The following is an 11574-nucleotide window of genomic DNA, read 5'->3' as shown; positions in this document are numbered from 1 at the left end:
CCTGTTAGCAGCCTGTTAGCTGCCTCTTAGCGGCCTGTTAGCGGCCTGTTAGCCGCCTCTTAGAAGCCTGTTAGCGGCCTGTTAGCCGCCTCTTAGCGGCCTGTAAACGGCCTGTTTGCCGCCTCTTAGAAGCCTGTTAGTGGCCTCTTAGCGGCCTGTTAGCGGCCTGTTAGCCGCCTCTTAGAAGCCCGTTAGCGGCCTGTTAGCCGCCTGTAAACCACCTGGTAGCCGCCTGTTAGTGGCCTGTTAGCGGCCTGTTAGCCGCCTCTTAAGCCTGTTAGTGGCCTGCAGTTCGATAAGCAGGCAGCAGATCAGGACGATCTCTGTGTCTCTGATTCTGCTGCTTCTCTCCTTATCTGTTCTCGTCTGTGGGATCAGGATCAATTAGTGTTTTCCCTTCTGAAACAATGTTTCTGCTTGTCACACACACACACCCTCCCACACAGACACACACACACACACACACACACACTCCCACCCACACAGACACACAGTGAGTGCCCCACATTAGTGGAAGTAGTGACCTGAATCCCAATAACAACCGCTGCTGTTTCTGCTCTATCTGACATGTCATCTTGTGTTCCAGTTCTGATCCGGTTCTGATGTGTATCTGACCCTGTTCTGGTTCTGACTGTTGTCTGACTCCATCTTTGGTTTTCTTTCACTCTGACCGGAAGGCAAAAGTCTGTTTTTCCTCCAGATGCTCCTGACTGGAGAAGGTTGAAAAGTTTTCATTGGTCTGCAAATCAACCCTGGGCTTGAGCTGCAGTCTGATTGGCTGTTCACCGGATGCTGTTGTCTGATTGGACCTCAGATGCAGAAAGAGCAGCTTTAACCCTTAGCGTTAAATGAGTTTATGTCCACAGGATATAAACTCTTAATGGACCTTCAGAACCAGGGGCTGCTGGTCAGGAACACACATGGCAATAAAAACAATCCTTCACTGTAAAACCCGTCCAGCCAGTTCTATCTGGTTCCGTCCAGTCGGATCCATCCAGTCGGCTCTATCTGGTTCCATCCAGTCGGTTCCGTCCAGTCAGACTGGGCTGTTGCGGTTCCTGGTTAATCTGGTGTTTTCTGCCCCCAGCTCTACATCCAGACCTCCACCCTCACCGTCTCCATGAACCTGAGCGCCTCCGTCGCCCTCGGCCTGCTCTATGTGCCCAAGGTCTACGTCATCATCTTCCACCCGGAGCTCAACGTCCAGAAGAGGAAGCGCTCCTTCAAGGCCGTGGTCACCGCCGCCACCATGTCGTCCCGGCTGTCCCACAAGGCCGCCGACCGGCCCAACGGCGAGGCCAAGACGGAGCTGTGCGAGAACCTGGAGCCCAACAGTGAGTCTGGCGGCTCCGGCCGGCCCGCGACCCTCATGTTTATCACCCGCATGGTCTGAACGCTGCTGTTTCAGGAGTTTCCTGCTGACCAGCAGCTTTTCCTGAGCTGCATCCGCCTGAATCAGGAGCTAAAGCAGAAAAAAGTTAAATATTAAAGAAAACACCAGTAAGAACAAGATTCAGCTTTTAAAGTGGCGGTTTTCTGTAAAGTCAACCTTTATGATCTTCCCATCGTGTCTTAACACAGTGTTTTTCAACCATTGTTCCGCGGCACATTAGTGTACTGTGAGTGATCGTCAGGTGTGCCGTGGAAATTATCCAATTTCACCTGCGGTATTTTCCGGACTATAAGCCGCTACTTCTTTCCTACACTTTGAACATGCGGCTTTTCTGTGGATTTTTCTTCAACCACCAGGGGGCTCTTTAGCAGGAAGTGAATCATTAGAAGTCAAAATTGGAAATCAAAGAAGAACGCGCTAATTTTCCTTTAGAACAACCACATGCTAGCAGCAGGCACGACGGAGAAATGTTTTCAAACTCATATGATGCAGCTTCTAAGTTGAGGAGTATCGATCTGACAGTACAGGAGGGAAATAAAGCCGCTGCACGTAAACTCGGTGTGAACAAAACCGGATTTGGAGACGGAGACCTGCGTCCTTAATATATCCATCAGTTATTAGGACGCAACCCTCTGCTGCCCCCTGCTGGGTCCTTATGGGAAACAGAGCAGCAGAGATACCAGCGGCCTGCAGCCCGGTGCGGCTGATATATGTAAGTATCCAGGGGGCCAAAAAAATTTGAAGGTACGGTTTATAATATGGTGCGCTCATAGTCCGGAAAATACGGTAATTGATCTTAAAAGATTTTTTGAAAACGAATTAATTATCTGCAAATGATGCCATCTTTGAGTGTCTTTGCTGTAGTAGTGGCTAGCGGCGTAATCAGGTAATTTTATTACCACTAGATGGCAGTAAGTACAGAGCATTTTACATTAAAACAAGAGAATTAGTGATGCATGAATGTTACTACATTCATGCATCACACCACAGTGTTGTGGCTGTTCAGGTGTTCAGGTGTATTTTTTAAGTGGACATGTTACGTGCAATTTGAAATAAGAAATGTAAAATGTGATAATAAAAAAAAAACATTTTTGTGTTTATTTGATTCCTATTCAAGACACTTTGATAAGAATGATTATATATGTAACATAGGCGGCTACAGAGTATCTTTGTTTACATTTTTGGTTGGTGGGGTGCCTCGAGATTTTTTCAATTAAAACAATTACCTTGGCTCAAAAAAGGTTGAAAAACAGTGTCTTAACATTTTTCCCCTCATCAATATTAAACCTGCAGTGTTGCTTTGATTCTTTGTTCGGGAAATCCTTTAATCTCCATGGCAACCATTCAGATGTAAAATCACCTGGGTGGACCTAGCCCTGCCTCTAAGTCTACGCTCCTTCAGACTAGCCAGCAATAATTAGCAAACATCAGCTGACAGGAGCTGCTGCTCAGAGCAATACTGGTAAAAACATTAAAGGGTTAATATTAGAAATGTGCCAATCAGGTTTTTTCCTGCCGATTCCAATCCATGAGGGCCGATCACCAATACCGATCACATAATTATTATTTTTTTTTTTTAATCATAGCCACTACCGGTTACTTTATGTGGAAAAAGGAACCATGAATTCACCTTAATTTAGACAAAAACTTGTTTTTAATAACTTTTTCCAAGAAAAAAACAAAACAGGCATTGTGCAAATTGTACTGCTATAGTAATACCATCTTTAACAGACTGATAACATATGAAGGCTCTGAAGAGGCTAAATAATGCAGAGCCAAAATAAAACCTCTCAACATTGCCAAAAACTCAAGTATAAAACTTAACATTCAAAGGCAAAAACAGGATCCATTACAATAAACAATCCAGAGTTACTGAATGAAAACTTCCTGTTAGCATGGCGGCTAGCTGGTTACTGCTAGCTCTGATTGGCTGTTTCTGACTGAGCGGAGTAATTATGCAGGACAGGGAGGAGATTCAGAGATTATCTGTCTCATGTTAGGACAGCAAAGTTTTAATACGTGTGTAAAATGTATTTTTTAAGTTAGATGCTGCAGCTTTAAGCAGGTTCGGTGTGAGAGTCACTACCAGGTGGAGCAGAAGCGAAGCTCCGTCTGTCAGATATTACTACCTGTAGCGTAGCAGCGGTTCAACAGGAGAGCAGAACCAGCGTCTGACATCGCAGCTCGAAGACTTAAATCATTTTGCGGGTTATTTGTTTAGCTTTCTGACCGTCATGCTAATCCGGGTGAGTGTTTGTAGCTGTGCGCTGCTTTACCTGCTGTCTGATCCTCCGTATGTCTTTTTTACTGCAGTGAGCCTCGATGTAGCCAAACTCCGTCAAGTATAGCATTGTTTTTATGTTGTATTAGCTTCGTTGTGTTTATGAATTTTGACGTCCTTCAATTTTCCGCCGCAACACGCAAACTTCCCCATTCACTCAGTGCGTTATAGTTCCACATCGATTAGGATTTGTTGCTGCGCGTTTGTGCAGAGTGAAGGAAAGAGGAGACCAGCTGCACAGGCAGGCTGGAAATGAGATGCAGGTTCTGGTTCTGGCTCTGGTTCTGGTTCAGATATAGAGGAAGCAGGAACTGTTTGCTTGATCTGACATTTTTCTTCAGGTTTAAAGTTAAAATTAATTAATTTCTGTAGTTAAGAAATTAACTGAATTATTTGTATTTTTTGTTGTTTCTAATAACCTCATTTAAACAGTTAAATAAAAAAATCTGTGGCAATTTTTTATTTGATTAATCATGATAATAATTGATTATTAAATTAATTAGTTGCAGCAGTCACAACTTATCAACATGAAAGAGAATGAAGAGAATGAGGAGGCCAGTATGCAGCGAATGTTAAACATCCTTCATGAGTTTTCCATGAGATGGAGGAGCTGCTGCAGAGACTTTAGCAGCCGCTCCTCTGACTTGTAGCTGAAGCTCCCTCATCGCCTCCTGGGCTGGCGCCAGTAAATCAGCAGCAGAACCGCCTCACTGGACCAGAACCGATCAGGAAGTCAAAGAGCAGGAACCCGGTTCTGCTGGACTTTTTGTTCCGGTCCAAGCTTTGGCTCTTCTCTAAATCAAACAACATGGTTTAAAAGCCGTGAAAACATAATTAATAAATTCATGGTGACCTTAAAGCGTCTTGAAATTGAGTATCAAAAATGAAAGACTTAAAATCTTTTAAATTAATAAATAATGTAAGTTGATCACATGTTAAATTTTGCCGAGGCGGGAGTATTTAATGTAGATTTTCTGTCAGGCAGAAGAATTGAAGCTACCAGCACCTCTGCTTTCAGCGAACGTCCCTCAGATGTGTAGCAGCCGTTCAGCCGACCTCCTCCTCACCTGCAGCCCCTCCCATCCTGACCTCATGACACCCCGTGACCTTTCAGGTGGTTCACCGATTCCCCAGCAGCAGATGCCTGTTCTCTGATTCTCCTTCCTCAGGCCTTCAGCATTCCTCCAAGAGCTGCTGCGCCACGAAACAAAGACCCACTTCCTGTTGGCCTAGACCCACTTCCTGTTATCAAAGACCCACTTCCTGTTATCAAAGACCCACTTCCTGTTATCAAAGACCTCCTTCCTGTTATCAAAGACCCACTTCCTGTTAACAAAGACCCACTTCCTGTTATCAATGACCCACTTCCTGTTATCAAAGACCCACTTCCTGTGGAAGCTCATTTAAAACATGGCCGCCTGGTCTTCTGGTTCTGAGGACTGAAAGTCCAACAGAAGGTGATGAAGAACCATTTCAGCCTCTGTTGATTTAAAAACTATGAAACCAGAAACTTGAACAAGGTTCTGGTTCTCTTCAGCTTCACAACCTCGTCATCGGGTCCGGTTTGTTTCAGAACCTCGTCATTAAGTCTCTGTGGCTTGGAGGAGAAACTGGCCCACAGCATCACACCTCCTGCACCAGCTAGCATACCGCTGGCTGTCTGCTCCATGTGGAGACGTTTTCACGTCCCTCGTACAGAGAGCTGTCTGTAAAGTTACTCAGCAAAAATTAACGCCAATCATTTTGGTTGTTTAGTTTGTCATAAGAGAAAGAAAACGAGGCTCATTTTATTCAGTTATTTATACATTTTAAAGTCTCTCCAATCTCATCTAAGTATTTAGCAAGCAAAATGTTTATTTGGGGAGCTAAATGTTTGGTTGATCAGCAACATATTTAACTCCAAACTAAATATTAAAAGACAAAATTTTTAGAATGGAGCTAAACATTTAGCTTGCTAATCACTTGGAGCTCATACTCCAAATACTTAGCATGGCATTAAATACTTAATTTAATTTGGAGCTAAATATTATTCTAAACTTAGAATAATAAGTTTTTACTTTAGTATAAACTAAATAGCTAACTGTTTAGCTCTAAGCTAGTTAACTATTTAGCCTGCTAACTAGCTTACTGACTAAATATTTATTTTCACACTCTGACATGTAATAATTGAATAACATGATGAAAATATCATTTTGAATAATGAACCCTCCATTCCTGCTTCTCCTGTGACGGACTAAATAACCCAAATTATTGATTTGGGTAACGTTCCAACGGCGCCCCCTACCGTCGCCGTCCTCCTCATGGTGGAAGAAGAAACTGGACTGTGCGTCACGTCATGTTGAGTCCAGAGGGAAACAGGAAGTCAGGGCTTTAATTCTCCGTTTAGCTCTGAGCGCTTCGTCACCGGAGGAACGCTGAAGCCAGAAGGAGAACAAACCAGGTGGCTCTGGTTTCAGCATGGCCCGGCCTGCATGCTGCATGGCCCAACGGGTCGCTCCTGGTTCTGGTTTGGTTCTGTTCAGACCCAATTAAAGAAGCAAACATCTTTTTTCACCCCGTTTAGCTCACACTGAGCACAGAAACCAAACAAACTGGGGAAACGACAAACCTCAACCAGCAGGAGGTCAGGATGGATTTAGACATTCATGAATCTGATCTACAGCAGAATATCTACGTCTACAATGAGATCATGATGGATTATTTCACATCTTTTCCACCATAATGTGATAATTTATAAAATTAAACAAGAATCTGCAGCAGAAGTTTTCACACCCTGAAGCTAAAACTTTGATTTCAACATTCAGTCTGAATGTTTGCATGAATCTGATTCACCGAGTTCACCAACAGCAGCTCTGCACTAAAGAGTCCCATCGCTCAGGGTCNTTTAGTTTGTCATAAGAGAAAGAAAACGAGGTTCATTTTATTCAGTTATTTATACATTTTAAAGTCTCTCCAATCTCATCTAAGTATTTAGCAAGCAAAATGTTTATTTGGGGAGCTAAATGTTTGGTTGATCAGCAACATATTTAACTCCAAACTAAATATTAAAAGACAAAATTTTTAGAATGGAGCTAAACATTTAGCTTGCTAATCACTTGGAGCTCATACTCCAAATACTTAGCATGGCATTAAATACTTAATTTAATTTGGAGCTAAATATTATTCTAAACTTAGAATAATAAGTTTTTACTTTAGTATAAACTAAATAGCTAACTGTTTAGCTCTAAGCTAGTTAACTATTTAGCCTGCTAACTAGCTTACTGACTAAATATTTATTTTCACACTCTGACATGTAATAATTGAATAACATGATGAAAATATCATTTTGAATAATGAACCCTCCATTCCTGCTTCTCCTGTGACGGACTAAATAACCCAAATTATTGATTTGGGTAACGTTCCAACGGCGCCCCCTACCGTCGCCGTCCTCCTCATGGTGGAAGAAGAAACTGGACTGTGCGTCACGTCATGTTGAGTCCAGAGGGAAACAGGAAGTCAGGGCTTTAATTCTCCGTTTAGCTCTGAGCGCTTCGTCACCGGAGGAACGCTGAAGCCAGAAGGAGAACAAACCAGGTGGCTCTGGTTTCAGCATGGCCCGGCCTGCATGCTGCATGGCCCAACGGGTCGCTCCTGGTTCTGGTTTGGTTCTGTTCAGACCCAATTAAAGAAGCAAACATCTTTTTTCACCCCGTTTAGCTCACACTGAGCACAGAAACCAAACAATCTGGGGAAACAACAAACCTCAATCAGCAGGAGGTCAGGATGGATTTAGACATTCATGAATCTGATCTACAGCAGAATATCTACGTCTACAATGAGATCATGATGGATTATTTCACATCTTTTCCACCATAATGTGATAATTTATAAAATTAAACAAGAATCTGCAGCAGAAGTTTTCACACCCTGAAGCTAAAACTTTGATTTCAACATTCAGTCTGAATGTTTGCATGAATCTGATTCACCGAGTTCACCAACAGCAGCTCTGCACTAAAGAGTCCCATCGCTCAGGGTCAAATCGTTCAGGGTAGAGTCCCATCGCTCAGGGCCCCATCGTTCAGGGTAAAGAGTCCCATCGCTCAGGGTCCCATCGCTCAGGGTCCCATCGTTCAGGGCAAAGAGTCCCATCGCTCAGGGTCCCATCGCTCAGGGTCCCATCGTTCAGGGCAAAGAGTCCCATCGCTCAGGGTCCCATCCTTCAGGGCAAAGAGTCCCATCGTTCATAGTCCCATCATTCAGAGACCCGTCGTTCAGGGTCCCATTGTTCAGGGTAAAGAGTCCCATTGTTCAGGGTAAAAAGTCCCATCGTTCAGAGTAAAGAGTCCCATCGTTCAGGGTAGAGTCCCATCTTTCAGGGTCCCATCGCTCAGGGTCAAATCGTTCAGGGTAAAGAGTCCCATCGTTCATAGTCCCATCGTTCAGGGTCCCATCGCTCAGGGTCAAATCGTTCAGGGTAGAGTCCCATCGTTCAGGGTAAAGAGTCCCATCGTTCAGGGTAAAGGGTTCCATCGCTCAGGGTCCCATTGTTCAGAGCAAAGAGTCCCATCGCTCAGGGCCCCATCGTTCAGGGTAAAGAGTCCCATCATTCAGGGTAAAGAGTCCCATCGTTCAGGGTAAAGAATCCCATCGTTCAGGATAAAGAGTCCCATCGTTCATAGTCCCATCGCTCAGGGCCCCATCGTTCAGGGGTTCCAGATTCAGTCGGTTCTGAATCAGAACCAACTGAATCTGGAACGGTTTTGGTTTTGGGTCAGAACTTCTGACCCAGTGAACATTAATGGTGGAAGGAGGTTTGAGATGATTTATCAACCTAAACCAGACTCTCAGGATCTCACTGAATGACGAGGATAAATACCTGACCTCTGACCTCTGAACTGCAGTCGCCCCTGTCAGGCTCCTGGTAGTCATGGCGTCTCTTTTCGTCCGCAGGTCCAGCGTCGAAGACCAAGTACGTGAGCTACAACGACGTAGTGATCTAACTCCATCCTCCATCTGCGAGCGGTCTGCTGGTCCGATCCTCTTCAGCCGGAGAAACGGGCCGCCGGTTCTGTTCTGATCCACCGGATCCGCTTTCCTCTGAGCGTGGACTCTGGGACGAAGGCGTCTGACCTGACGGAGGGTCGGCGCCGAACCCGGAGCGTTCTGGAGGCTGATCCATCTGTCGCTCTCTTCCATTGGACCCGTCCTCCGGTTCTGCTCGTTCTGGTGCTGGGATGACTCTGGCCCTGCTGGCGGATCCGTTCTGCTTCCTGGATGAACATCTCGTTTTCTTTGTGTTTATTGAAGCCATGTTTGGTTTCACACCTGCAGCCCTGAGCTCACGCTGCCACCTGGAGGCCGGAGGATGAAACCCGTTCAGAACCAGTGGAACCGGTCCGCTGGTTCTGGACTGAGACTGAGGCGCGCGGTGAACACAACACCACCTTCACAGCTTCATGTAATTATTGATGGTGCATGTTTTATTTGGTTTGCAGGTCCATGTTCGTGCGCTAACTTTGGGAACTCCACATCCCAGAAGGCTTTGCAGGATTGAGGGAGGAGCAGTGAGAGGAAGTAGCAGCTGTGATGTGCCAGTGCTGTCGTTTGCGTGTGCGTCCGTTCCCATCCTGTCCGGTTCCCAGCTTGTGTTTGCGGTTCCTCCGTCTGTGGCTCTTTGTGTTTCTGTGGCGGATCTGAGGCGATGGTTCTGTTAATGTGCCTGTTCTGCATGTCCAGTCCGACCCGCCTGACCTCCGGAGACCCGAAGCGTCTCCAGTTTACAGTGGTGGGCACACTTATGCTAACATGTTAATGCGCTAACAGCAGAGCTAGTTTTTTGTTTGGTGCAGGTGTGTCCAAACGTGTTGTCCTGTGCGTCAAAAGCTAAGAACATTGTTACAAAGTAAAGCTGGTGTTTATTGTTGGCTGAGTTTTGGACGTTTGCTTTATGGAGAGAAAAGCACATTGTTTATCGTTAGCTCTGGAAACAGGATTTGGATCGCTTTCTTTCAAAACGCTGGCTATGTTTTGCCAGGTAATAAGATTACTTTTCACTAAAAGTCTCTGGATAAATATGGTTCTACTTATTATCAAACATGATTACTTTGTGTTGTACTTTACATTTTCCTTTGTAATAATTATAATATTAATGTCAGAAATAATTTTACCCAGATTAAAATTAAAAGTCGCCCTCTGTATGAACCCCGGGCGCTGGATGGGCCCCATTCATTTGATTGTTGAATTTAATTTGTCACCCACAAAAAAAAATCAGTCCACTTTGCACAAACTGTAGTTTAACATCTTGGTGTTTATTCTAACTTTGAAAATGTTTAGCACACTTAGCTTCACCTCAATGGGCTTTTCTGGATAAACAGCAGCAGATTCGCTCCTAGTCACCATCTTTCCCTTTCTGATAACTTCATTTAAAACAAGAAACATACAGGAACAGTATTAAAAAATAATTTAAAAATCAGTATCCTAGGGCATTACAGAAAATGAAATTTTTTCTTGTTAATGCTTTTGCTTTTTTGCCAACTTTGAAAATGTTTTACACACTAATTTTCCCCTAAATGTATTATTTTGGATGAAGGGATCAGACTCGTTTTTTCCCTTTCTGATAACTTCATTTAAAACAAGAAACATACAGGAACAGTATTAAAAAATAATTTAAAAATCAGTATCCTAGGGCATTACAGAAAATGAAATTTTTTCTTGTTAATGCTTTTGCTTTTTTGCCAACTTTGAAAATGTTTTACACACTAATTTTCCCCTAAATGTATTATTTTGGATGAAGGGATCAGACTCGTTTTTTCCCTTTCTGATAACTTCATTTAAAACAAGAAACATACAGAAGCAAAGCTAAACATGGACACAACAGAACAAGATACAAACATAAAGACAATATTTAAGGGCATTATAGAACATGTAATTTGTGCTTTTTATTCAAGTTAGCACTTTAGCATTAGCTTCTGCTAAATACTTTGTTTGCGTAGCAGCTTAGCATTAGCAGAAGTAATGATATTGGTTAGCGCAGCTGTCTGTTTAGCTAGCGGTGCCCACCACTGCCAGTGTGGAGAAGCTGAGTGAAAGTGGAGCAGAGGTCATCCGGATAACTGCTGGTCCAACGCCGGGTTCACAGCCAAGCTGCTTCGCTTCTGACCGGACTCCAATATGGAAACGTCACCAACGGCTGGAGGACCAGCAGAACGGTTCTGAGCGGCCCGTTAGCTTGATGCTCTTTAGCCTGAATGCTGGGGATTGGTCAAACAGCAGGTGACCAATCAGAGCTCTGCATTTAAAACGGGAAGTTTGATGTAAGGCGACATCATCTTTAAGGGTCGTCACATCTTCCTGACCTTAGCAGCCGCCCTCTTTCGCGAGAAGGACCTCGCTGCAGCAAACAGGAAGGGGCAGGGACGGACCGCTGTCAGTCTCGTACCTTATTTGGAAATGGGACCATTGCAATCCGGAAGTGAAGGTGGCGCTACTTCCTATACTTCCGTTTTTATTTTCTTTTGAAATCTGTGATATATTTTCACCTTTAGGAAGGAGTTTCACTCTCAGAATGTATTTGAACTTCTTTTTTTATTTACTTCACGGCAGCTCACAGTTTTTAACTGTAGCTTTTGGTGTCGTTTTAGAGTCAAAGGAAAATTTCCTTGATAGATTAAATTGTTTCAAGACTCTACAACAAAAAGTCTCTCAATAATATACATGGCACTATAAAAAACAAAAATATGAATTTTGCTTATATCTGTTTAACAACCCTGGTTGTAACAAACTGGGTTGTTATTCTTCTGTACCTAATTCATTTGTTTGTTATTGATTTTTGCTCAATTAAATTTCTTGCATATACATTGCAAATGGTATTTTTATTATAGTTGATCATGTTGTTTTTCATGTCTCCTTATTTCTTTTGTTC

At 43.6% G+C, this 11574-nt stretch overlaps 1 protein-coding gene across 1 annotated transcript in view; it reads left to right on the top strand.

The window, feature by feature from the left end:
* Positions 1-9622, top strand: part of LOC103131950 (metabotropic glutamate receptor 7-like) — a 64501-nt gene extending 54879 nt beyond the window's left edge. Inside the window, exon 9 of the mRNA XM_007543693.2 lies at positions 8604-9622. Within this exon, the coding sequence (XP_007543755.2) occupies positions 8604-8653 (50 nt within the window). The 3' untranslated portion in view covers positions 8654-9622. The remainder of the gene's footprint in view (positions 1-8603) is intronic.
* Positions 9623-11574: the final 1952 nt, after the last annotated feature.

Source organism: Poecilia formosa, unplaced genomic scaffold (genome assembly GCF_000485575.1).
Source record: "Poecilia formosa unplaced genomic scaffold, Poecilia_formosa-5.1.2 Scaffold880, whole genome shotgun sequence".
NCBI classification, from domain to species: Eukaryota; Metazoa; Chordata; class Actinopteri; order Cyprinodontiformes; family Poeciliidae; genus Poecilia; species Poecilia formosa.
The sequence above is the reverse complement of the archived record's forward strand: the minus strand, read 5'-3'. Positions and strand labels throughout refer to the sequence as shown.